Here is a 27,732-nt window from a genome sequence, read left to right on the forward strand (position 1 = left end):
TGGAATAGCATTTAGAACCCAGAAATCAGCCCATTTACCTATGGTCAATTGATTTTTGACAAGGAGATGAAATAAGTTAGAAAATGAAAGTCTCTTTAACACATGGTATAGGCAAAATTGGAACACTATCTGCAGAAAATACAAGCAAGACCCACATCTCACACAATACACAAAAACTGACTCAGAGCGGCTCAAGGACCTAGGAGTAAAATCAAGGACTATAAACTTCATCAGAGAAAAGCTTGAAAGAACTAGAAGCCCTAATCTACAACATGAACAGTCTTCCAAGCATCCTGAAGTAAACCTACAACCAGGAGAGGATAAAATAGTTGAATGGGACTTTCAAATCCCTATGCATATCCAAAAACTTCTCCCGTAGGGTAAAAAGGAAACCCACAGACTGGGAGAAAATATTTGGTAATGACATGTCATCATGTTATCAGGTGATAAGGGGATCTTTAGTTTTCATCCCACTAAGATTGCAACATAGAGCAAAACATTACACAAGACCCGTGGCAAATGGAAGGCAAACTGCCATGTGTCCCTACCTCGAAGTTAGCTCACATGGACAGTGGGCAGCCACACTTGATCCCTCACACAACAACTGGTCCTGCTGTTCACCTGTCCACACCTGAGGCACTTCCCTTTAAAAGTCAGCAGCTCCCTTTTAAAAAAAAAAATTATTATTAATTTCCATGAAAATTTACAGAGACTTTGGATTTCCATTCATTCACTGTTGCACTTTTCTCCCCTCCCAACCCTCCCCCCTAGTACACTACCCTCTTGGAAAAGTAAAAGAAAACTTCTTCCATTGTTTTGCAAACCCTCCCCCTATGTCCACTCCACTACGTAGCCTTCGCTCTAGACTCCTGTCATGACAAAAATACCTAATCACATATCCTTTTTAGACAGTTTTCTCCCTCATCTGTTTCAATGTAGTATACATTATTGAACCCATCTTTCTCGATCTCCCCCCAAGCCCGAGGTCAATCCTGTTTTACAACAGTGGCACCATGCAGTATTTGTCCTTTTGTGACTGAGATACTTCAGTCAGCATAATGTCTTCCAGGGCCACCCAGTTTGAATAATATTGCATGAGTTCCTTATTTTTCAATGCAGCATAGTATTCCATTGTATGAATATACCACAGCTTCTCTATCCATTTGTTTGTTGATGGGCACTTTAGGTGGTTTTCAACTCTTTGCTGTTGTGAACAAAGCCACGATAAACATGGGTGTGCAAAAACCCTGCTCCCTTCTTACTGAGATGTCTGACCTCAGAGAAGTGGCCCTTGCATCCCTGCATCCCTCGTCCCAGTGTTGTGGTGTGCATGTGGCCTGGTGTTACTAGCATGCAGATAATTACCTAGTTTAGGTCCCATGACCATATGGATTGACTGTACTAAGTGATTCCAAGATGAGATATAATTTTTAAAAATAGGAGGTCTGCTACAGGTTTAACTTTTTTAAAAAATAAGTATTTCTTTTCTTCTTTATTGGCTTGTCTGTGGAACCTCACCTATGAAAGCCAAACACCCCTATGGACCCACCTCCATGGGGTTTGGTCATGCTCTCAGTCCTGGGTTCTTTTGTTTTGTCTTTTATGATCCTGGTCTTAGTTGACACCATGCTTCATTCATATTTTCAAGGAGAAGCTACATTTTTACAAAAGTGACTAGACATGCACAGATGTCCTTAAGCCCTTTTGCCCAGCTGCCCAAGCTGAGGGTTTCCTCCTCAAAAGTCTAGACCCGCGTCCTGACTAGTGTTGTGGGCCCGGCAGTGGGAACAGAAGATTTGGTGTGACTGGCGGGATCCTGGAAAATGGCAGAACTTGTGATCTATACCTTTATCGTAGTTTATCTGTACTCTTGTGCAGAGAGGTCACCCAGATTGTGTGTGTCCACGTGTGTGTATGAGGCGCATGGGGCCGAATTAAGAGTGCAGGGAGCTTGTGGGGCCTTCATTCCACTGCAGTATCCAGTGCACCAGGAACTTTGGGTCCCAGGCCGCTTAACCACAACTGCCCATTTATAAGGTGGTGGTGATACTTGAGTAGTTGGCACATGGCAAACGCTGCCCTGGAGAAGGACTTCTGGAAGCTTCTCTCACTGAAACAGGGCTGCCTTAACTGAGGCCTGAGCACTACAAACTGGGTGGGCATACAGAGGGGTAGAGGACAACTCAACACACAGCCAGGCCACCGCCACTGTGTAAGAGAGGACACATGGGTTTTCACCAGAGCCTATCAGACAGGTGGACCTTATTCACCATAGGTCATTCATTTACTTCTTTACATTTTGTTAAAAGAGTGTGTGTGTGTGTGTGTGTGTGTGTGTGTGTGTGTGTGTGTGTTAAATAATTCACAGTGTCACCATGGTGTACTTGACATGAACGTCTCAGCACAATTATGCAGTTATATTTGCTAGACAGACTAAGAATAGAAAGAACAGAACGCTTCATTTCCCACAGTCCCACACACCCTTCAAGAGCCATGCATCTAGGGCCACAGAGTTCCAGTCCTGCCCTAGAACAGGCACTAGGGCCACAGAGTTCTAGGGCACTGCCAAAGCACCGGCAGAAATGGGGAGAGAACTAGGGAACCAGACACAATCCTTCTCCAGGAGGAAGAATTTGCAAATATTAGGTGTCAGTTTCTACAGACAGGCAGCTTCACCCTGTAGACGTGGCTCCCTCACCAAGGTTTTTCTCAAGTGTGGAGTATTTCAAGTGTGCTGGTATCTTAAAAGCGTGAGTGATCTTTATTAGAAATGAAGTTTCTCCCTGCCTGCCATTTGAAGTTTTCTCCCAGTTGTAGCTCAGTTTTTAGACACTGGGCTGAGCTGCAAGCCTGCTCAGTGAGGAATCATGTTTGGGTTTTTTTGTCCTTTCCTTTTTTTAATTTCCTCTTCACCTTTTCTGTTCCTGACTTCCAGGTGTTCCAGTCAAAGGAGATTCCTGAGAAGACATCATCACCTGAAGAATCCATAAGAATGACGAAAGGCATCACCATGGCGACAGCCAAAGCTGTGGCAGCTGGGAACTCGTGCAGACAGGAGGACGTGATAGCCACCGCCAACCTGAGCCGGAAGGCAGTGTCAGATATGCTGACGGCCTGCAAGGTAGAGGCCTGGGTGCTGGATGGGATGGACAGACAGTGTTCTCTCAGGAATGAGTAGCTTGGTGGATTCTGGAGAAGGGGAGGGCCTGGAATGCCTAGAAGTCAGTAATTTCTGGTCAAAGCCTATCTGTCTAGTCTGTCTAACGTAGACAGTGCTGCCCTGGTTGAACATGCCTCCATGCTGAAGACAAGGATACCAACAAGTTTGTGGTGTTCAGATCCGTTCCAGCAGATAAAATTTTCCAGAATACCCCTCTCCATGACAGGATTCTGCCATGTGCCAACCCCGCAAAACCATTCTATCCTAAACTTGGTAATAAAATGAGTCCTGAGGGGGTAGGCCTCAACCTGTGGGAGATTGATCTCTGGAAGATTCCTCTGTAAAAAAGGACAGAGTCCACCCTGCTGACTGAATTCCTTCACTTCTCTTATTTTTAGTTCTTCCTAAATAGGCAGGGTAGGGAGCCCTGATGCCTTAGAGGTAAGAAAATGTGCTACCAGCGCAAAGACGTGTTTGAAATCTACCAGCTGCTCCATAGGAGAAGGTTGGGCAGTCTCCTCTCATGTGATTAACTGCCTCTGAAAACCCACTGGAGGGTCAGCTCTGTGTTGGTTCTGACTCAATAGTACAAAACAACAAACAGGCAGGAAGTTTTCTTACAGAGAATGCCGAGTAGGCTACTTGAAAAGAGTAATCAAGGATGGTATCATTTCATTCCAAGTCTTCAAGTGAAACCAGTTGACTTTTCTGCCCGGGCCTTTCTTATGTCTGTTGGGTTGGCCATTTCTGCAAGGAGAGGTGTAGTGATCTCTGTGAGGAAATGAGGTAAGGGATCGAAACAGAACTTTCTGTCATCTGAGTCAGACCTCACAGGGAGGCTCTCTGGAGCCAGGGGTAGGCAACCAGGGCAGCTGCCGTAAGCCCTGTGCTTGGTATATGGAAACCTGTGCCATGTGACCTGTATTTTTTTTTTTTCATTAAGAGAGATAATAAGTCACAGTATCTCACACACACACATCCCTTTGCATCACATTAAATATCTCTATTCTAGTCCTTAAGCCTTCTTGCCACTGGAGCCAACTCTACTCAGTGACTGATTCAAATTTTTTTCCCTCCCTTATATACCAAGGGGTGTGGAGTAGAAATTTATCACAGAAGTTGAAAACTAGCTATTACAGATGAGCATCTGAAGAATAGCACGACTCTCTGTGATGCAGTGAGTTCTGTGCCAGGAGCTGGTAGGAAGTCTGACTTGGATGGTCTTTCAGAATCTCACAAAGTGTAGGATGGGTAAGTCTTGATGTGGCACCATAGCCGACTTGAAAAGCTTTGTGGGGATTGAGGGTTATTTTAACAGGATCTGCTAGTTGAATTTGCCAGCGTTATACTTCCCCATAACAGGAGATAATATTCCTTGAGGAAGAGTCTCAACAGAAGCAGTTGTACCTATAGTACCTGGAGTGATTTGAGGTAGGTTTGTGTGTTTGTTCCTTTTTAAATGGAGAGAATGATGGATGCACTGAATTGAAGCTTGTGATCATGAATTTTATTGTAAGCAGGTCTTTCACTCTTAAATGTACCACAACTCCCTCTTACTCCACCTACTTTACTCTTTCAGAATCCTTGGCCATTTTATTATTTACACACACACACACACACACACACACACACACACACACACACACACACACACACACACTGAATTAGTCTCATAAGGCTCTCTTCTGGCCAGTCAACTCCTTTGTAACCTCCTAGGTTAATGTCAAGATCATTGTCCAGTCGTCTGCATGCCAGTGGGTTACCAGAAGGTAAAAGACAAACTAGAAGTGGTCATCTGTGAAGATGTTTATCAAATGCAAGGTCTCAGTTACTCCCTTGTACTTGAGCACATCAGAGATCATGAGGCTGGCACAGGATAGGACAACCTTTTGTTCATAGGGTCGCTATGAATCATCATCTATTCAATGGCACCAAACAACAACACAAGCCCTTAACCCCTTCTTCCACCTTTGACCCCTGATGACTCATCCCAAGGACCCTTGAAAATACAGTGGGGTGTCTGTGTTAGGGTCCGGTGACCATGACCATGTGTAACTGCAGGCTGAGATGACCTGCTTTTTCCTTCTTAGATACTTTTTCAACTTGAAGAACAAGAACGCGGTACTCTAAAAATGTCCATTTGTGGAACGGAGCCACATCTTGACCCTTATGTGGCTTCTGTGTATGTGGCTTCTTTGTAAGGAGCCACCTGGGAGAGGTGGACATGGAATACATGTTCATTAGCAAAAAGAAGTCAGCCCTCAGGTCTCAGGGAGAGATAGTTTCATGGCAAAACACAGCGACTGATGACATTGTGAGGAGGTGACTCTTGAAGGAAAGATGAGAGATTGGAAATAAAATGACATACACAGCAAACCTGACACACACTGGGTAACTCTCAAGAACCAGATGTAATAGTAGAGTCTTCTTGTGATTATCATAGATGACTACTTTGTCACCAGCTAGGGGCTGGACCCCTGCATTTGGCCGTGTCCTTATGTTGTCAGCTCTTTCCCAGGGTCTTTGACAATTCCATCCAGGGAAGCTGGGCTGCTAACCTCAAAGCTGCACCTCTCTGGTGGTCTGATCCACCAGCGGGCAATCTCCTCCCATGCTACTTACAGCCTCACAGAATCTGTTGGAGGGTCAGCTGTGAGTCAGCTCCTACATGATAGCAATCAAAGAAAGACAGAGGTGATCTCATGAGGTTCTAAAGTCAAATAGCTAAAACGCAATGGTGGTGGTAGTGCCATTGCTATTGTACCCTTTACGGTAAGAAAGCCCCAAACCCAGAGTGGTCAGTAGGTTTATCCCAGAAGTTAGGGGCTTTCTTAAAGTCCCTTAGCTTTTCAAGGGGACTCAGTGTGTATGATTTTTCAATTCAGGGGAGGCAATTAAGTAGAAAATAGCTGAATGTTGTTTGTCCAGCGTCCATTTCTCTCCATTATGTTGTCCTCAGACCAGACCATCCCAACTCTGTATGTTCACTTCACAGGCCAAGACGGCAGATGTCACTGCTAAGCTTGAAACTCCTGTTGTGTTTTTGTGTGCCATCAAGTCAGAATTGACCCAGAGCTGACTCTCCAGTGGGTTTTCAGAGGCAGTGAATTACACAGGAGGAGAGTGTTCATCTTTCTCCTGTGGAGCACTTACTGTATTCGAACCATATGCCTTTGGGATTGCATCTTAGCTTCTCACCGTTAGGCCACCTGTCTCATTTGAGACTCCTGTTAGAAGACCCAAACGCAACCCAACTCATGCCATTTCAAGTCAGTTCCGACCTATAGCAACCCAATAGGACAGAGCAGAACTACCACCTAGGATTCCCAAGTCTGTAATCTCTATGGGGCAGACTGGCATATCCCTCCTGGAAGACATTCAGGTGGGTTTGAACCATTAACCTTTTGGTTCGCAGCCTTACACTAAATCCACACTTAATCCTCCTGTTAGGATTGAACTTATTTAATAACTTTATTTAATAAGGTTATTCCTACTGTGCTTCCTTTGGTCTCCTGTGTCCCCATCCCTTTGCAGAAAGGAAGTGAGGCAGCTTGTCTAATAAGAGTGTGCAGACAGGTAGTATAGGCAGAAAACCAAGGCTCTGAGTAGCAAAGGGAAAACTTTTATGTCAGGCAGGAAAGTCAAGTTGCCATGTTTGATCTTAGGGACTTCATTGAGAATGAGTGGTGAAATGTTGTTAGTTGCTGAAAAGTCAGTTTCAACTCAACCAAGTAGAATTTCCCCATAGGTTTTGAACCACCAACCTTTTAATTAGCAGACTTGGAGTGCTTAATCATTGTTCCACCAGGGCTCCTTGAGTGCTGAGATCTCATCTTTATCATTGCTGTAAAGTCAGAACCAACTCATAGCTGACCCTCTTGTCAGTTTTCAGAGGCTGTAAATCACCTGGGAGAAGATTGCCCATCTTTCTCCCACAGAGCAGCTGGGGGATTTGAATGGCCTGCCTTTTGGTTGGCAGCACAACTCCTTATCCCCTCGGCCCCCAGAACCCCAGTGTGACAGGCTAGCCAGTATTAAAAAGGAGGCAGAATAGGCTGAATAAAGGAGGTGGAGGGTTGCCTGGTTTCTCAGACCAAGTCAAAGATTTACCCTTATTCCAAATTTATGTTTATTTCTCTGTGGTCTTTCTTATAATGCATAAGGTCATAGTTGATACAGGTTTATAGCTACTATTTCAGTTGTTGTTGTTATATACCATAGAGTCAGGACTGACCCATAGCTGACCGTCCGGCAGGTTTTCAGAGGCAGGTAATTGCACGGGAGGAGACTGCCCGTTCCTCTCCCTTGGCGCAGCTTGCCTTCGGGATTGCAGCGCAGGTTCTTGCCACTAGGCCACCACAGCACCCTATTTCAATGAACATACGGTTCTTTCCTATGTTGCTTTGGGTCATTATGGAGAACCCCCGGTGGTGCAGCAGTTAAGCACAAGGCCACTAACCAGAAAGTCAGCTGCTATCACATGCTTCTGGAGAGAAAGGTGAGGCAGTCTATTCCCATAAAGATTTACAGCCTCAGAAACCCTAAGGTGCAGTAGTGTCCTGTCCTATAGGGTCACCAAGAGTTGGTAACAATGTGAAAGCCATGAGTGGTTTATGAATCATTATAACAGATTTCTAATAATTAAACACGAAGATCCCACGAGCTGCCAAAAGAAGAAACTGGTCTGTCTGGGAGGAAGTGCAACCAGGTTGCATGGAGAGGCAAGAATGGTGAAAGTCATGTATCTTGGGCATGTTTCCAGGGAGAAACAGTCTTTAGGAAAAATAATCATGCTGGAAAGGCACGGAATATAATAATCATGCTGGAAAGGCACGGAAAGAATGGAAGACCCTCAACAAGATGAATTGACTCAGTGATTGTCCCGGCGGGCTCATGCAGGAGAATGCAGGATAGAGCACGGTTCAGATCCTAGCTGATTCAGTGGCACCCAACAACAACATCACTTTTTAGATGTGTATCATCTTTCCCCTGTTATCAGATTTAGTAATCTATAATTTTTAAATCATAAACAATAGTGTAGACCAGTGAGTAATCTTTGGAGAGAACTGTTATTTTCTGATCCTTTGGAATATTTCCTTAGACAAGAATTCCAGAAATTGCTTTCGTGAAGGAAAGGTGTGACATTTTCATTATTTCCAGATTGCTCTCCCAAAAGATTCTGCCAAGTTACAGAGCAACCAGCAGTGAACAGGAAAACCTCACTCTCATCTATCACACAACCTTAAATCCGGGCCTTGTACATAACCTGAGAGCGGTAGCGTTGAGTAATAACACAGTCTGTGTCTTCCCACAGTGGCAGCTCAGGAAGTCAGACACACAGCTCTGTGCCTGACAGTTGGACACTATAAGACCAGCCATTTTTAAAACATAGATGATTGAAAACATGGAGATTAAGAGGATGACCCTGGATTTCTGGTTCCTACTTCTAAGGCACATTAGTCCTCAGAGAGCAGAACTAGGCTATAAACGGCGGGCACAGGCCTTTCACATTAACCCCGTTCTTCCTGCGGGGATGACAGAGCAGAGGATCAAGTAAAGGAGCACCCACAGGTCTTCTCCCCAGTACATCCCCCTCCCCAGAGGGAGGTGCGTGAGTCAGAGAAACATGGAAACCAGTCAGTAGTCCCTTCAGCCTCGACTTTCATCCTAATGTGAATTTTGTATTGTCCTGGTTGCAATTGATTTGCAGTTTCCCTTCTTTAATGTATTCTTGTAAATCCTGTCTCCTCTTCAAGTTCTTCTCAGAATATGGCTGTAAAAGAATGGAAGGCTGACTGAGGAGGACTGCCAGACATGGCAAGTAAAAGAACAAAGCATTCCATACTTGGTTTTTTAAAGTACCCATTGTTTATCTGCAGTTCCAGTTTAACTGGACGTTCTGCGTTTTCTCTGGCAACACTCTGAGTGGGTATGCTATCTGAAATGATGTATCATGAATGAATCATGTTGGCAGGTTGCAAATGCAGGAGGCTGTGCTAACCGTGTGTTTAGTTCTTTTATCTCACCGTCTGTGGTGTAGGCTGAGGCACTTGGGCTCCACTGAGGGAATTGGGAAGCTCACTCTCTGAGTCTCTGCAGGAACCAGGGGCCCTGCTCCCAGGAGTCCTCACTGCACCTGCAGCCAGGTGAGGCTGAGAACTGAGACCCTGGGCAGCATCGGGCTGTGACTCGAGAGGGCCCACAGGGTTCTTAGAACGAAAGGGAGGCTGATCCCAGCATAGTATATATCTTCTGCTATAAGCACTGTAAGATTTTTCCTGGAGATTTTATTTCATATAGTGGATAGAGAGGTTATTGTTATGTGCCGTAGAATCGACTACAACTCATAGTGACTTTATGAACAACAGCTCTGAACTTTGCCCTATCCTGAGCCAGCCTCCACCTCCGACACCCCTGACCCCACTGCTACAGTGACTGTATCAGTCCATCTCATCAAGGGTCGTCTTCTCTTGTGCTGGCTTTCTAGCATGACATCCTTCTGTAAGGACTAGCCCCTCTGGATTGATAGGTAGATATTTTCAAAACAGAACAAAATGAAGAAAGGAAGGGCTGAGGTACCAGTTAGACTCTTGATTCCATCATCTGATCTCACGGGCACTAACAATGTCAAGATGAGCTGTGACCAGAAAACCTGCCGAGGAGACAGGTAGGAGGTCAGCTTTTCTAACTGGGTAGCCAGTGAGGGCTCGTCAGAGAAGTCTCTGAAGTCAAGGTCAGGTCACTTCCGGAATCCAGATTTCCTTTCTCTGGACGCAGGCTGTACAATGCTGCTGAGCTGGGACCCACCCTGTTCCCCTCGTCAACTGGTTCTTCTGTTTTAAGATGTAACCATCCTTTTTCTCCTCAGCAAGCGTCCTCCCACCCAGATGTCAGCGAAGAGGTACGTACCAGAGCCCTGCGGTACGGGACAGAGTGCACCCTGGGGTACTTGGACCTCCTGGAGCACGTGCTGGTGGTGAGCATGGGTGAAGGTCGGGGTGGAGAAGAACCTTATACAGGGAGGGGCTGCTATGACTAATGTGGGTGCAGATCGTCCTTCCCCAGGAAACTACCCCCCGCTCCCCCCCGAAGTCATTGTCCCATCACAAAGCTAGTGCTGGGTTACCCTGGGTCAGCACACACAGCAAAGAGTGTTGTCTGGAGAAAGTTGTAAATTGCAGTCCAGGTGAGCCTGACTCCCTCATTGCATCCAAGGGGCAAGACTAAGTCAGCACATAACAGCAGGAAGAGTGTGGACAGAGTGAAGGACAAGCAGGTTGAATGGTCAGTACCCTGCTTGCAAAGTCGTCAGGAGGTCCTGTTGAAAATCTATTTATGCGCATGGAAGGCACCCCAGCCTCTAGGACGGGTTAGGGAGAGACCTCACCAGTGCAACAACAGGGGCCCTAATGGCCTTGGCTGCACTTTTCCTAGCCTTTCAATAAACAGCTTTGATCAAACAGAAAACCATCATCCCCTTACTCCCTTGACCTTCCCTGAGCTCAGCATGCCCTGCATGGAGCTGGGTCATGAGGCTAAAATGAAGACACGTAGGTTATGGCCATGGCCAAGCAGGTGCCTACAGGTAACCTTCCGACTTCCAGGGTAACTTGGCTCCACATACCCTAAAGACCAAGCCAAGAAGTAAAGCCAGGAGTGCCTGGCTCTGAACTCCAGGAGCCACATTTCAAATGTGTGAGGTGTGGGCTGGGTTGTGACTGCATTCCGGAGTTGGGGGCATCCCTACAGGGGAAGTCCCACCACTACCCTTGCTGCTCCCCCAAACTAAAAGGAGTCTGAAAGGTCACCTGCAGGAACATGAAGCGTACCCTTCCGTCATCTGCTGAGTGTTCTCACAGGTGCTTTTTCCATTTTATCCTTGCACAGCGCATGAGGAATAATCAGGGACCCAGAGACCTTCCGCCTCTTAGCTGAGGTCCCCCAGCTCCTCGGTGACAGACATGAGGCTAAATCTTAACATGTGTTATTCCTGGCTCTCTGCCCAGTCTAAACTTTCACAACCTCTTCTTAAAAAGCAAATCTGGAGGAGTCTTGGGAACTGTGGCCCTTGGTTACTCTTCAGATCTTGAATTTAAACTGGCCCCTGAACTGAACATTAGACTCACAGTTTAGCAGAAAAAGTAAAGATTCTCAGCGCTGAAAGTTGTTTTGGTTTTGGGTGGGGTGTTGGTTTGGTTTTTTTTGAGAACTATATTGTTTTAAAAAAATACCTATATAAGACCATTAGTTAACAGCCATTTTAAAGCAGAGATGAGAAGATTGGGGGGTGAGAAAGTTAATGATAGTGAAACTACTAGAACAGAATTAAGGAGAAGTTGACACAATGTGAAGAATCTAACTGTTGTCTCTGATCATTATAAGAAAGCTGTGAAAAGGGAGCAAGTATTGTTGTAAACACATACAGACACAGACACACACATACACACACATGTTTATACCATTGCATTAAAGCTGTGGAAAGGGAGCAGGTATTGCTACACACTCTCACACACACACACACACACACACACACACACACGTGTTTATACCGTTGCAGTATTCTTAACCCAAGTAACGGTGATAAATGTGTCTAACTTTTTTGCTAGAATTTCTGAGGATACTTGCATTGGACTTCCAAGGGCTAAATCTTTATCCAAAGGAACCAGTGTATCACACATGAGCCAATAGTCACCTTTATAGGTTAGAGTCTGGCCAGCCAGCCTGGCTGTGTGTGTGGGAATATAGTTAAAGCTCCCTGGGTCAGTTACGAGCCTGTCTCAGAGGAAATGCAAAGAAAATGAGCTCCGCAAGACTTCCAAAAGAAATTCCATATTGGAACAGTATATTCTTGGTCACATACACCCTTGGTATATCTGAAAATTAGACAGTGCAGTGGAAACACTTAATGCTCATAGGCTTAGATTAAAAGACAAGTTCACATCCTGACTCTGTCATGTCAATAGCCATACTTTATAAATGGCACCTTAACACAGTTGTAACATGCAATTAATTAGTTATCCCAGGAGTGTCAGAGAGGTGGCTGAAGAAGGAGGGTGCCAAGGTGAGCCCAGCCGCTGTGGTCCAGTCATGAGCATGTACGGCCGCCGTGTTGGCAGCTCCACGCTGGCTCTGGTGAGCCAGTGGACAGCAGTGTTGTTGCTTCATAGGACTTAATACACCTGCTTCATCTCACAAATCTAGAAACCTGTGTGAGGAGAGAGAGTTTCCATGATGTTTAGTGGTGTCTAGTGGGGAGAAGTCTTCTCATTTCCTAAGTGTGGACAGGAGCCTGCACTGGCCTGGAATAGACAGACAGGGTCTCCTTGCTGAGAACTTGAAGTCTGGTCTTAGTATCTAGGATCTAGTTGCTTCGTCTACAGAAGCTCTTCTTCCCCTCCCCTCTCGGATTCTGTAACCTAAGGTGGCATCCCGAGGGGTGGGCAGATGGTCGATCTCAACCCCTGAAGACAGGCTGGTGGCCCAGGGCCTCTGTAAACCCTAGAGAAACTCTTACAATAAGTTCTAGGTGCTGTGTCCATGGTATGTTGTGCTGCTAGCCAACAAGCTGTGCAAATCTGTCCATTCTAATTGTGTCTGCTGCTCCTCAGAGGCAGGTGGGCTTTCTCCTCCCGTTGATATTTACAGCCTGGAAGCTTCACAGAGGTGCTCTGTAAGGTGGGATTGGCGCAGTGAGTTTGATTTTGAAAAATCATCAGGAGCCCCGGGATGATGCAGTTAACACACTTGACTGCTAATCAGAAGATTGAAGGTTTGAGTCCACCCACAGGCTCCTCAGAAGAAAAGAATGGTTATCTACTTCGGAAAAGTCAGCCACTGAAAACTATGGAGCACAGTTCTAATACGGCACACACCGGGTCACCATGAATCCAATAAACTCAACAGCATCGAGTTTAGGAGCCATTTCTAGTCCACATATCTGTGGATCCAGCTTAACGGCCATGTCTTCGCTATGGCAGGCCTACGTCCTAGTGATAATCATCAACAGCTTTTTCTGAAACAGGACGCAGGGCACGTCTCACAAGAAGATTCAGCATCACATGTGATTCGGGAGATTTTCATTTGCAGGGTGCCTGTGAAGGCCAGCTAGGTGGTTCACAGTCTTCTTTCCCGAGACTCCCACTAAAGCAAGTTGTACTTTGCTGCCTGCTGTTCTAGTTGGCCTGCTCCCATTTAAGCTGATGTATTTCCTGCACGAGGCTCCTCCCCTTGGTTTTACTCTGGAAGGAAGATTCTTAACCCTGATGCATTGCCAATGTGAGTGGTTTCTTAACAAGCACATGAGTGCTTGTTAAAAGCCTGCCACCTGTGTTTCTTTTCTGTCTACACAACTGTGTAATTGTAACCTTGTAATTACTGGACAAATGTGGAGATTTGGAGGTCTGTGGTATGAAGGTGACAGGAAAAGTCAATGTCATTGTCCTGGTGTCAGAACCAACTCATAGCAGCATACCTCTCCCGACTGACTGTGCCACCAGAGGTAACTGGTGTTAAAATTAAGTTCCTAGAAGTGTGAGGATGGCACAGGCTAGAACAGGCTTCAGATCTTTTCCTCATAGGGTTACTATGAGTCACACTCAACCAGACGGCACCTAACAACAAAATAGGAACAAAAATAAATGATGTTAAAACTTTTTTTCTAAAACACACAAAACCTTTCTAGTCTTTTGCAAGAAGAATGCTTTTGTGCCTTATTGGTGATCAGTGCTGATGGCTCTGACTTCCAATGTGATAGGGATGACAATAGCTTCATGGGTTTATTTGTCCTTGCACTTTGTTCTTCACTGTCTTTAGAAAACCCAACACAATCATTGAAAGGTATTTTATAGCACGGATACAGATGCTTCCAGGGGATTAGCAAAAAACATGAAAAATGCAGGGTCCAGAGAAAACCCAAAATGCAGACCTAATGCCATTGAGTGGATTATGCTTCACAGCAACCCTGTAAGAAAGAGCAGGGCTGCCCATAGGGTTTTCACGGCTGCAGATCTTTAGGAAGGCAGCGTGCCTGCCTGGACCTTCTCCTGCAGAGCAGTAGGTTCAAATTGTCTTTCTTGGAGTTGGGGGATGGAGGGGGGGAAGGGATTGGTTAACAGCCAGATGCTTTAATTACATTACCATCCAGGCTTGCTAAAGGCAGGTTACTAACTGCAAAATACTGAACCTCTCTGTCAGTGGTCTGTCACCTGCATTATGGGCATCTGTAGTGTTGTGGGGCCTGATGCTAAAAATAAGATCACATTTCACATTGTTAGCCCTAACTCCTTTCCAGCACAGACTGTTTAAAGAAACCGGGACTTGAAAGCATCTAAAAGCAATGCACAATTGTTCTGTACTGAAGAGACTGAGAAGCTGCATGGCTGAGGAGACCTGATGAAAAACGAGGAGATGAAGGTCACCAACAGGGAAATGAATGGTTGTGTTCTGAGGGAATTTTTGAAGATAGAATCAGAAAGTAAATGTCAGATTGCTTATGAATAGCCATAACAGGATTTCATTTGTATTCTCTTCAGGGCACAAGTAAAGGATACTAAGCTTAGATTACTTGGATTTAAAAAGCAATTTAAAAAAACCCAAATAATTACTGATTTGCACTGCCAACCCAAAGGCACACAATTCAGTTCCACCAGTTGCTCAGCAGAAGGCAGATGAGCAGTCTTCTCTCATGCAATTTACTGCTTCTGGAACCTGCTGGAGGGTCAGCTATGAGTTGGTTCCTACCCCAAGGTACATAAAAACTTCCCATTCTTTGGTCTTTGCAGAAAGACCATGTGATCAGATGACTAAATAATTGTAATCTGAAGAGAAAGTCAACTTAAATCAGCACCAGAATAGGAGATCTTGAAAAACATGATGCTTTGTTTTTAATAATGCACATGAATTTGGTTAAAATTCTTAAAAGTCAGAGAAAAGCTACAGTATTATCCATTTTTTACCAAACTGGAATGTGGGGGAAACACCTGGCAATTTAAGGTAATAAATTTGTGTCACTTTCAGGTGGTACAAGGAAGTTGTTGTTGTTGTTAGGTGCTTCGAATTAAGTACGATCCGTACGTAGCTAAGCTATGAACAACAGACCTGAACCCTGTCCTACCCTGTGGCTTCCTCGTTGTCTCTGATACACTTGAGCTAATTGCTGCAGTCACATGTAGTCGGAGGTCTTCGTCTCTTTTGCTGACCTTCCACCTTCCCAAGCTTGATGTCCCTTTCCAAGGAATAGCCTCTCGTAACAGCATGCCTAAAGTGTGAGATGAAGCTTCACCTTCTTTGCCTCCAAGGAGCATTCTGGCTGCACTTTTCCCAAGATACATCTGTCTGTTCTTTTCACAGTTCGTGGAGTATTCAGTACTGTTCTCCAACATCACAAGGCAAAGGTATCAATTCTTCTGTCCTCCTTGTTCATTGTCCAGCTCTCAGAAGCGTAGCAAGTGATGTGTAACAAAGAGGTTGAGAAATCTTTAACTCAAGTCATTGCCTTAGAGATAGCAGACCCTCCAGGGCATTTTCAGAGGCTGTAAATTATTTGAGAGGAGATGTCCATCTTTCTCTTAGGAGCTCAGGGGGGTTCAAACCTGCCTTTGGGTTAGCGGCTTAACCCCCAACCCCCAGACTCCTCTACCACAACTCTTTAATGAATCATTGCTTTTGAGTCAGAACTGACTTCTAGCTGATCCTCTAGCGGATGTTCAGAGAGTAGAGAATACATGGGAGAAGATTGCCAGTCTTTCTCTCTTGAAGCAGCTGATAGATTTGAACTAGCCGCCATTGGGTTGGCAGAGTGATTTTCTACCCTCTACATCAAGCAGAGAAGCCAAAACAGAGGGAAGAATTCAATATACTAAAGAGTTGAATAGAAGATTTCAAAAGGCAGCACGGGACGACAAAGTAAAATATTACAATCTAATGTGTAAGGAGTTGGAGTCAGAAAATCAAAAGGGCCGAACTCGCTCAGCATTTCTTAAGCTCAAGGAACTGAAGATCAAACTCAAACCTCGAGTTGCTATAATCAAGAATGCTTTAGGAAGAATATTACATGAACCAGTAAGTATTAAAAGAAGATGGAAAGAATATACTGAGTCACTGCATTGAAAAGAATTGGCAGACACAGAAGAATTTAATGGGGTGACCCAACAGAGTGTGGAAACTATAGAACAATATCATTGATTTCACATGCAAGCAAGATTCTACTGAAGATTATCCAAAAACGACTGGAACAGCACATCAGCAGAGAACTACCAGAAGTCCAGGCTGGGTTTAGAAGGGGTCGTGATCCTAGGGATATTGTAGCTAATTTTAGATGGATCTTAGCTGAAAGCAGGGAATACCAGAGGAGTGTATATCTGTGTTTCATTGACTATGCAAAGGCATTTGACTGTGTGGATCGTAACAAACTGTGGCTGACTCTGAGAAGAATGGGAATCCCAGAACACTTGATTGTGCTAATGCAAAACCTATACTGGAACCAAGAGGTAGTCGTCAGAACAGAGCAAGGAAACGCTGCAGGGTTCAAAATTGGGAAGGGCATATGCCAGGGATGTGTCCTGTCTCCATACCTTTTCAACCTGTATGCAGAACAGATTATCCGGGAGACTGGGCTCTATGAGGAGAAACGTGGGGTCAAGATTGGTGGACGATCTATCAACAATCTGTGTTATGCAGATGACACAACCCTGCTTGCTGAAACTGAGGAGGACCTGATACACTTGCTGCAGAGGGTCAAGGACTGCAGCCTTCAGTATGGACTGAGGCTCAATGTCAAGAAGACAAAGATTCTCACCACTGGTCCAATTGGCAGCATCAGGATGGATGGTGAAGAGATTGAGATTGTTCACAGCTTCAGTTTGCTCGGCTCCACAGTCAACACTCTTGGCACCAGTAGCCAGGAAAGTAGAAGATGTATTGCCATGGGAAAGTCTGTTGTTAGGGACCTCTCCAAAGTACTGAAGAGCAGTGGTGTCTCTCTGGAGACTAAGGTGCGCCTGATACAGGCCAAGGTCTTTGCAATCACTTGTTATGCATTAGAGAGTTGGACAATGACTAGGGAGGACAGAAGGAGAGTTGATGCCTTTGAGCTGTGGTGCTGGAGAAGAGTATTGAGGGTACCATGGACTGCTAGGACAAAAAACAGATTCATCCTGGAAAGGATCAAACCGGGCTGCTTGTTGGAGGCAAGGATTCTGAGGCTCCGTCTAACATACTTTGGACATGTTGCAAGGAGGGACAGGTCCTTGGAGAGGGGCATAATGCTTGGTAGGGTGGAGGGCCAGCGCAGAAGGAGAAGGCCCTCTATGAGGTGGATTAATTCAGCGACTTGGGTACTCAGGATGAGTGTATCAGAGACGGTGCGATTGGCACAGGACAGAGCAGAGTTTAGGGATCTTGTATATAGGGTTGCTATGAGTAGCAAGCGACTCAACGGCACATAACAACAACAACAACATCACCAGAGCGACCATAGGACATCTTGTAAGCTGCTTAGCATAGATTTAAGCACACAAAAAATGCTTGTTCTGTTAAAATAACTTTAAGCCAAGATCGTTAAACTGTTTTGTTTGGTATGTTAAAATTTTATTTAAAAGGTTTAAAAATACAAACAATATGCTTTGTAAACATTCACTCAAATCACGATAAAACTTTTGCAAAAATGAAGTACACGTAAGGATGTCAGCATCCATGTACCTACCTATCAACTGTAATGAACTAATGTTATTAATTAACATTTATCTTATTTGCATGGGATGCCTATGTTTTATAGAAATATAGTAATGGTGCATCCCTTCCCAATTCCCAATTCTTAATTTCCTCTTTCCAGAGGTAAATGGGTGCCATAGCTTTTTGCCTTCTTAACCCTTTTTGGGTCTTGGGCCCTTCTGATTTGGAAACCCTGGGCTGCTTCATGCCTATTCCAGCTCTCATCAGAAATACCTCAGCACATACATGCAAAGCATTCCTTAAGTTTCTGAGAGCTTTCACTGGACTCAAACTCCCAGCTGGAACCTTTTGGCATCCAAATCCTTTTTCTTTGGAGAATCTAGGCGGCTCTCAACAGTGGAATCTAATTTGAGCCGGCTCCCTGCCGTGCGGGAAGCTGCTGTGAGAAGCTTCAGAGGTACCCATCTGAGAGGTGGCGCTGGCCTCATTCCTTTGCTGTTTGCCAGTTCATCACAGGGATTTGGGACTGCAGGGCACGATGCAGTCGCTTAGCTCTGCAGCAATCACAGTTTAATATCTTTCAAAACCACGATATGCAATCTTCAGCACAGCTAAAATTATCCTCACTTCTACCAGTGGAACTTTCATTTGTTCCTGTCTGTTGCCTGTTATTAGAAATCATGTTGATTTAATAGCAGGATAAAAACAGAATTCCTTTCCTCGAAGCGAGGATACTTCAGTTGTTTGCTGCTGTGTGCCATGGGAACTGACTTATAGCTCACCCTCCGGTGGATTCTCAGGGGCTGTAAATCGCATAGGAAGAGATTGCCCATCTTTCTCCACAGTGCAGCTGGTTTAGTTGAACCACTAATCTGTTGCCAGCCCAACATTTAGCCTCTGTACCATTCAGTCATTCATTAGCTGACCCTCCCTTGGATTTCTGAGGTTGTAGATTACATGGGAGGAGATTGCCTGCTGGTGGATTCACACCACTGGCGATGTGAGGCCATTGGGTGAGCAGTGCAGCTCCCTTCAGATTATACCACCAGTTCCCTATGATGTTACTGTGGCTCCTTTAATAAGTAAGAGAGATGGTTCAGATCCATCAGATGCACCACTGGAGGAGGAGGGGCAATCTCCTTCTGTGCCAGTCAGATCCATTCGATGGTACCCAACAAGGGAACAAGAATTAAGCAATAGGGAGCTCTGGTGCCCTAGTGGCAAGAAGCTGTGCTGCAATACCAAAGGCATGTAGTTTGAATACACCAGGTGCCCCCTGGAAGAAGGATAGGCAGTCTTCTCCTGTGAGATTAACTACCTCTGAAAACTGGCCAGAGGGTCAGCTATGGATAGGTTCCGACTCTACGGTAAACAACAATAACTAATATACAATAAGCAGCACATACTGAAAGAATACAACTTGAGTACTGACGTGAACACATATATGAAGCTATCACCACATTTAAAATACGGACTGTAGCCATGAAAAGAAAGAAGTTACCAATGATTTCATTTTATTTGAATCTGCAATCAACAACCATGGAAGCAGCAATCAAGAAATCAAAGACATAACCACATGGGGGGAAATCTGCTCTCAAAGACCTCTTTAGAAAGCGAAGCCAGAAGTCTAAAGACTAAGGTGCATCTGCCCCAAACCATGGTGTTTTCAGTTCTTTCACATGCATGTGAACAAGCTGGACAGCGTAAAGGAAGATCAAAGAGGATTGGATGCCTTTAGCTTGTGGTATTGGCCAAGAATATTGACCATACCCTGGACTGCCAAACTGGAGTCACGCCACCCCTGTGTTCCTTAGAAATGAGGATGAACAGACTTCATCTCACATATTTTGGCCATGTTTTCAGGAGATGACACTCTCTAGAGAAAATAATCATACTTGGTCAAGCGGAAGGTCAAGTGAAGAAGAGGAAGACGCCCACCAAGGCAGATGGGTACAGAAGCTCCAACAGTATTGCAGTTACATATCACAGCAGTGATTGTCTTACTGATCCAGGACCTGGCAGTATTTCATTCTCTTGTGCATAGACTCACCATGAGTCAGGGCTGGCTCGACAGCACATGACATCAAGCCCTTTCCAAACTTGACACCCTCCTCACTGCTCCACCTCGGAATGGATACTGTGCTTGAGAAAGAATGCTGGGCTCTGCTAGGTAAATAGACACTGCCGGCGACCTCCCCACCTTCAAGTGGCACCCAGTGCACGTGCCATACCTTACATGTGTCTCTGCTTTAGAATGTGTTCTTAATTAAACTGCCTGCCCATGTGCTGTGTTAGGGAGTAAAAATACTGCCCTTTTACCCTCCACCTCGCCATGATCCTAATCTTTGGAAATGGTTTAAAGAGTCATTGCATTAGAACTTGTTCCGGTACTATCTGTCTGGTACTCGTTCATGCTTTCACTCAACCACAGGTCTATCCTGGCTTCTTAATAATACCTGCTAGTGCTGTGTGTAAGTCCTAGGGCAAAAGAGTGAGAAGAACACATTGTCTAAAATCATCAAACAATCACAAATAGTAAATAAAGCTAGAAGATGCAAAAGGGAGGAGATAGGGGCAGAGGCATTCCAAGTGGTGCCCTAAAATCAGTGACTGAGCGGTGTGTGTGGACAGCAGCATGTCGTCCATGCACTGGTGGTGTAGCCATGGGGAGGAGTGTTGCTCACCTAAAGGCCGCCCCTCTCTGAGGGTTCGGATCCACCAGAAGCTCTGTGCCAGAAGATGACAGTCTCCTTTTGTGCTATTTGCCATCTCATAAACCCAGTTCTGACTTGATGGCAGAGTTTCCAAGTTCATGTCTAGACTGGTCCCAGTGTAACTCTAATTCCCCGTCCTCAGAATCATTACTGACCTTCCGTTGTAGTCGTGGTATGGTAGAGCTAAGCCTGAGTTCAGCAGCTCCCTTTTCCCAGCTCCTGACAGAGACTGGCATACCGAGCAGGTGAAGAAGGGCTTGGGATAACAAGAGGGTGAAGAGCATTTAATGAAGGCGTGCTGTGTTCCTGGCATCAGGCAAGATTGCTCTCCTGTGTTGCTCATTTGATCTTTATATAGCCCTAAAGGATAGGTTTCATTCTGATTTTACAGGTGAGGAAACAGTTTGAAGGGTTCATTAATATGACCCGTGTTATAAACCGGTTAACAAGTGAAGCCAGGTTTGAACACAAGTGTATCCAGTTGCCCGTTCTTTGTGCCCTACTCAGAGACTTCAGAATTATCTCCAGACAAGCAGCTCTGGTGCTTCCTTCCCAGCTGCCTTAGCATTTCTGAGCCTGAACTTGACCGCTGTGAGGAATGAGGATGAGTGTTGGGAGAGGAATTTGGAAACCGACTCATAGCTGACCTTCCAGCAGGTGTTCAGAAACACAGTAGGAGATTGCCCATCTTTCTCCCTCAGAACAGCTGGTGGATTTGAACTATGTGCCTGTGGGTTGACAGCACCACTCTGTAACCATTAGGCCACCAGAGGAAAGAAGTGAATAGTACAAATCTGAATTATAATCTATCATGGAAAATGAGGAGCTCTCAGCTCATCTCCTTATTCCATTCTGGGGGGAAAGTCAACAGGAGAAATACTCTTTAAGTTAGATGGGAATTTTAGACTGTCCAGACCTTTTTGTAACACAAGTTGAGAGGGAGGAAGTAAAAAAAATTAGAAACTTCTGAAATAGTTCAAAAGAGGGCAAGTGATCAGTACTTCTCTCAGGAGAACTCGACACTGAAGCATTGGAATGGGCTGTTCTCTGAGGGGTTCCCAGATCAGCTGGTTATTTCTCACTTAGAGATTTGTCTTCAAGACCTGAATGGAATCATATATCCCTGAGCCTCTGTCTGTTTTGTCACAAGTACCAGCTGATGTGCGGTGTTAGCACTCCTCAGAATGTTCTTTTGCTTTGTGAATTCTCATAGATAGGTGTTTGTTTCATGTACCGTAGCACAGTTTCTTTTACGACATTTGGGAAATATGTCAGAAGAGATCCAGAAACATAACCTTCACATTTGGGAAATATGTCAGAAGAGATCCAGAAACATAACCTTCATTAAATCCAGCTTTTCACCCAACTCACTCAAACAAACTGAAGCCTAGGGAGTCTTAAATTTCTCCCCATGATTCTGAAGCCATACTGGGACCAAGACACAGCTTATAGTCAGGATATCCTCCTTGATACCCCAGTAAGAGTGAGCCTTCCGTCACTGAGCTCCCTTCTGCCTCGTGTGTCTGACTTGTTTTTTACCCACAGATTCTTCAGAAGCCAACCCCAGAACTCAAGCATCAGTTGGCGGCTTTCTCCAAGCGCGTCGCAGGAGCGGTCACCGAGCTCATCCAGGCAGCAGAAGCTATGAAAGGTAGACTGGGTTCTGGTTTTTTCTAGTCCTGGGTCAACTGCACTGGCACCTTGCCAAGGCAGTGCCAGTATAGGAGACAGAGGAACCAGATCAGGCCCTTTCTGGGCAAGCACAGGAGAAAGAGTAATAATGAGGTACTTTTTTAAAAAAGCAAAGGGGTTTAGATTTTATTTAAAAATTAGCATCCTCTCAAGTCTTTCCATTACTCTCACTTCAGTGGCATAATCAGTTGAGAACTGTTCACATCTGTTTTTAAGTCTTACTGCTTATGTTTATGTGCCTTTTCAGTCATCAGAGGACTTCTCACATAAATAATGCCCTTTGTTTAGGAAATTATGCTGAGTACCTTGTTTGCACCCCCCTTTGTGATAAAAACAATCAACTCATTGGGAAAAGTATGATCCCTCTTTGGTTTGGGTTGAGTGCCTGACTCTTCCTTGTATGTTCTCGGGAAGAGAGATGGGCCGTTTCTAGCTTACTCTAGAGGCTCCTGTGGATGCTTCCTTGCATTCAATGATATTTTTACATTGGAAGTCGGAATAAGACTTGAACTAGCTTAGGTCTATAAGATCCAGACTATAGAAACGGTGATTTCTGGTTGTTCGTATGGTGGCTTAGTGGTAAGGAATTGTGCTGCCAGCACAAAGGCACGCAGTTCAAATCCACCACTTGCTCTGCAGAAGAAGGATGGCCAGTCTCCTCCCATGCAATTTACTGCCTCTGAAAGCTCGCTGGAGGGTCAACTATGTGTTGGCTCTGACTCAACAGTACACAACACCATCACCAAACATGGTAGAGATATACAGACAGCTGGTGTAGAAACCCAGGATCAGGTGAGTCCCCTGCATCCAGATGACGTCTGTGAGAACTAGAGAGATCTCTTAGGCCAATGTCAGCTGGCAGTAGGTTCATGGAGTGACCCTCTATGCAAATATAGACATTGTTCTTAATTAAGCCAGCTCCTCGCAGTTTGCAGCTACCAAGAGTGATACTCTTTCGGGACTGATTCTAGGGACAGAATGGGTGGATCCTGAAGACCCAACCGTCATTGCAGAAACGGAATTACTGGGGGCTGCAGCATCCATTGAGGCTGCTGCGAAGAAGTTAGAACAACTGAAGCCAAGAGCAAAGCCCAAAGTGAGTGACCTTTTTCTGATTACTCATGTGATGTGCATTGATCTCAGTGGATGGCTGTGAAGTGGGGTTAGATGTGCCGGGTAGAGTGACCTTGTCTCCTTCCAGCCTTGGGGCGTAAATTTCAGCAAGTGGAAAGCTGCTGTCCCCACCACCACTTTTTTTCCAGGGCATGGAAAAAAACCAATGTATGATTCTATCAAACTAACCACCCAGGAAAAAATACCTGTGTGTGTCCAGGGGAGGAGAAAGGGCATTTACAAGTCATTATGTCGGTCATTCTATATCAAATAGGTGCTGGTTACTTCTCTTGGAAATACCCTCTTGCTGAATATGAATTTTCATTCTTAATTTTTCTAATTCCCATTATGCTTTTTACAGAGAAATATAGTGCTAGAACTTTCCCCCTTAATATTCAATAGAGGGCAGTGTGAATCATAAAAACATTACCATTAACAGACTTTTCCAGCCTATCCTGGAGTTTGTGGTTTGCTGGTGGGTTTTTTCCATAGATGTTTGTCATCTAGATAAATGTTTAGACCTTGAGATCATGAGTATATGTTAAGAGACACAGCCATTTAAAGGAAAGAGATATTTTTAGATTCGACAGTAGGGAGGGCAGTGATTAAGTAAAAGAATCATGTGCTAGAGCTCTCCGGGGGTGAAGACCCACACACATTTATCCCACCCCCAGTGGCCGTCTTCAGCATGAAATACGTAACTAGGAGCTTCTTAATCTTTCTGTTAAAACACTGGTACATATAAACTTCATCTAGATAGATAGATGATAGATAGATGATAGATAGATAGATAGATAGATAGATAGATAAAATCTGGCTCTTCCTGACAAAGAATGTTAACTCCCTAACTTATGTGTTCTTAAAATTCCACATTTTTTATAAGACCTGTGGATGGCTACTACGCATTGAAAAATAACAAACCATATAAAGGCCTTTCCTGGGCTAATGCTGTGTATAAAATATACAAGCATACTATGAACCTAATAAGCTTGAGAACATTCTTAACAGCCTGGAATTCTTAGGCCCAATCTTTTCATAGTTGTGTTAACTTTGATAAAGGCATTTAAAAAGGGATTTCTCAAGGGAGCTCTGGTGGCCCAGTGGTAAGAAGCTGTGCTGCAAACACAAAAGCACGCGATTTGAATCCACCAGATGTGATACTGGAGGAGGGATAATCTCTCTTGTGCCAGTTTGACTTGACTCGATAGTAATCAACAAGGGGGGAGGAAAAAAGAAGAAAGAAATTTCTCATTAAAATGATAGCTCACACATTTTGGCTTCTGATTTTGGGGTTCTCCGGGATCTTCTTCCCGGACTTTTAACCTGAACGTTGTCTGAGGTGGTCACAGTTTTCCTTATAAGCTGGAGCGCAAAGTGTGGTAGGAGGGGAAATTCCTGATCATGCTTTTATTTCCACTTTGTAAATCAAGTTCATCCCGAATGAAAATGTACTTTGAACTTCAGAAGCAAGCACTGACTAGGATTTAGAGTTTGGTGCTTAATTTGTTTTCCTTTTTCTTTATGTGCCTTACCGGAAGTGGCCTCTCGGCAAAGATTGTGTCTATTAACAGTGATGGTGGGTCACTGGCATCTTCTTTCTCACAGGAGTCAAGCATGATGCTAACCTCACACTGATGCTTCACTGAGTTCTAAGAATTCCTGCTCTTTCCTTCTGTCCTTTTGCAGGGTCCTTCTGATTTCTGTGTGTCACTGAATCCTGGTGCCCTCTGTCCTCGTGATTTTTGAACTGACAAAGTTATTAGAGTTCTTACATCATAGAATTGTTGTAGCAATCAAATGATATAATATAAAAATATGTAACAACAACTAAATGACAGAGAAAGACTCAGTAAATGCTAACTTTACCACTACTGTCAACATCCTCATCACAGATGCTGAAGAATTGAACTTCCTCTAGAAAAATGCTTGAAATAATGTTACTCTATAGGACCATGAGCTGATGACCTTAGTTACAATTTAAAAAATGAAAAACCATAGCTCATGTTGAACAAGCACCAGATGAGCACCTGCCAGGCAGTGTTCTGGCTGCTTTCCCTGGAAAAAAATAATACATTTGGTTTGTGCATCAAGTCCATGAAGCAGACGCCACTGTCATCTGATGAGTCAGCCGCTCTGAAGGGTAAATGACCTCACCAGGCTGCCCCCACCAAGACTGAGCTAAGAGGAGTAGATGAGATTGCTGCATAGCAGTTTAGTCCAGTATCAATCCCCTTATGTCCACCCAGGGTCAGAGGGCACTTTATGGATGAAGCGTGCCCTTTGAGACATTAATCCTGCTTCTGGTAATCTGTTTTAAGGAATAAACCCAAGAGATGAATAAAACTCTGTGTCTGTGAGAGGGTTGACCCATTCAGCCTTGCGTGAAGACCTGAGACTTTAGATGCAGTCTGGCTGTCTCCTTGAAGGAATGCCATGCAGGTATCTAAAACAGTGGTCGGATGGACTATGTAGGATGAAGCAGAGGCTCGTGCGAGGACAGAAAGCCCAGGATGCAGAACTAGGTACTGGTTCTGAGTACAGCTCCATCAGAAAACGCCTGTGCGTGAAGGAAGAGCTAGATGAGGCATGCACAAGAGCTGTGGTAGGCTGGGGAGGATGAGGGCACCCTATGCTATGTACTGTTATAAAACTAACGGCTTCAAAATGAAAGCGCCCAGGATGTGACAAAAGTGACACCACTTAACATTAAAGTGTTATTTAATCCAGTAGTGAATTGGTGCTGGCTGCTGACAAAGGCTGGTCTGCACTTCCTTTGATAACTTAGGATCACCTGGCCTTTGCCCTTAACGTTAAATTTTTTTGTGGAAATGCTGAGGGATCCTTCACTTAAGGTCAGTGTTAGTATCAGCTGTTGGTTTGAGTCCTTTGACCTGGGGGCAGATTGCTTGGCACTTCGAGAGTGTTTTGAGATGGTCAGAATTCCTTCTCTGCCCAGCAGCCTGAGGCTCCTGCCACATGGGTTATATGATCTGTGCAACTGTTTCTTGAAGAAACCAGCAACCTAAGCTGTGAGGTGTGTGCCTGTCTGGGAGTACCATCCACAGTGCAGTAATAGCTGTGTGAAATAAAAGCCCTCCGCCTTTGTAAAGGAGTTCATTTCCTCAGTTTTAAAACAGCAAACTCACAGTCAGTCTTTTAAGATTGTTTCTCCCATACTCTGTCCTTTCACTCTAAAAATAATAAAATGCTATAAATAAAAGATTGCTCTCACAACCCTAGCCCTACAGTGAATATTCCTTCTTTCCATAACTGGGGGCATTTGCACTGTTCTGGGGACTAGAGAAGCAGTGGTTTTTATTTCCATTATTCCTGCTCATTGTTTTCTCAGGCTGCCTGTTTTAAAAGTGCTTTTTCTATGTGGGCAGCACATCTAAATGTAATAGTCCAATTATTAGGAAGATTGCTAGTGTAGTTCCATATGTGGCCCTGACAACTGAAGCTTCTCTCTTTGCCTGGAATCTCCTAGAGATGAATTCATGAAACAGAGTTACGCTGTTGAATTCAACCTTGAGCTTGGGACGATGGTGTGATGGCAAAATGAGGCTATCAGTGAGCCCTTGTGCATGTACCTGCAATGTTGCTAATGGCGCCGTTTCCACACTTGCAGACAGACCTGTGCCTCCAAAGACAGATAAAGGAGTTGCTGCAGGGGGTGACCACCTTCCCACAGTGGTCACCTTCAGTACTGTGGCTACTCTCGAGCTCAATCAAACCTGGATGCCTTTTCTGCAGGCCTCTGTGTGATATGTTTGATATATTAGGTTGTTATTTAATCCAACTATATATCAAACATATTCCTACAGTGTCTTGCCCTGTCTCCGGGGGTGCCTAATATAGCTTGTAAGGCAACAGGGAAGAATCTGATCAAATCACAAGTAGATTTAGAAGATGGTATGTTCACTGCTTTTTGTCATGTTATATATACCATTTGTTCTCATAGCATCTGAGACCTGGATCAGTCATTCCTAGACTACTTGTTTATTGCAGAAACAAATCATGGTTATTGATGTTTCTACAAGGACTCAAGATAGAATGTACAACTGAATTTTGTGCCATAATGAATCCTTAAGAAATATGCCTTGGGGGAGAGGGAATGGAAGGTTTCAACCCATGTTTGTAGAATGAGATAAAAGTCAGGATTCCAATATTCAGATACATTGAAATTTATATTTCATTTTCCTCGTACTCCTCATTTTAGTAGTGATTTTGTTAATGACGATCTCTATTAAAATTTAGGAAGCAACTCTCAGCAGTGTCCTCTGTACTCCTAATAACATTTCTTTTTTTTTTTTTATTAGTTTTAATGAACATTTACAGGGATTTGGGGTTTTCATTCCTTCATTGCTGCACCATTCTCTCTAC

General features: G+C 44.4%; 1 protein-coding gene across 1 annotated transcript in view; it reads left to right on the forward strand.

Annotated features, from left to right (window-relative positions):
* TLN2 (talin 2) overlaps positions 1-27,732 on the forward strand; it is a 282,673-nt gene that overhangs the window by 231,053 nt on the left and 23,888 nt on the right. Inside the window, exons 47-50 of the mRNA XM_006899628.1 lie at positions 2,936-3,121; positions 10,029-10,136; positions 22,090-22,195; positions 23,208-23,332. Coding sequence (XP_006899690.1) covers positions 2,936-3,121; positions 10,029-10,136; positions 22,090-22,195; positions 23,208-23,332 — 525 coding nt within the window. The remainder of the gene's footprint in view (positions 1-2,935; positions 3,122-10,028; positions 10,137-22,089; positions 22,196-23,207; positions 23,333-27,732) is intronic.

This window comes from Elephantulus edwardii, unplaced genomic scaffold (genome assembly GCF_000299155.1).
Source record: "Elephantulus edwardii isolate Elephantulus edwardi_28Jun2011 unplaced genomic scaffold, EleEdw1.0 scaffold00263, whole genome shotgun sequence".
Taxonomy (NCBI): Eukaryota; Metazoa; Chordata; class Mammalia; order Macroscelidea; family Macroscelididae; genus Elephantulus; species Elephantulus edwardii.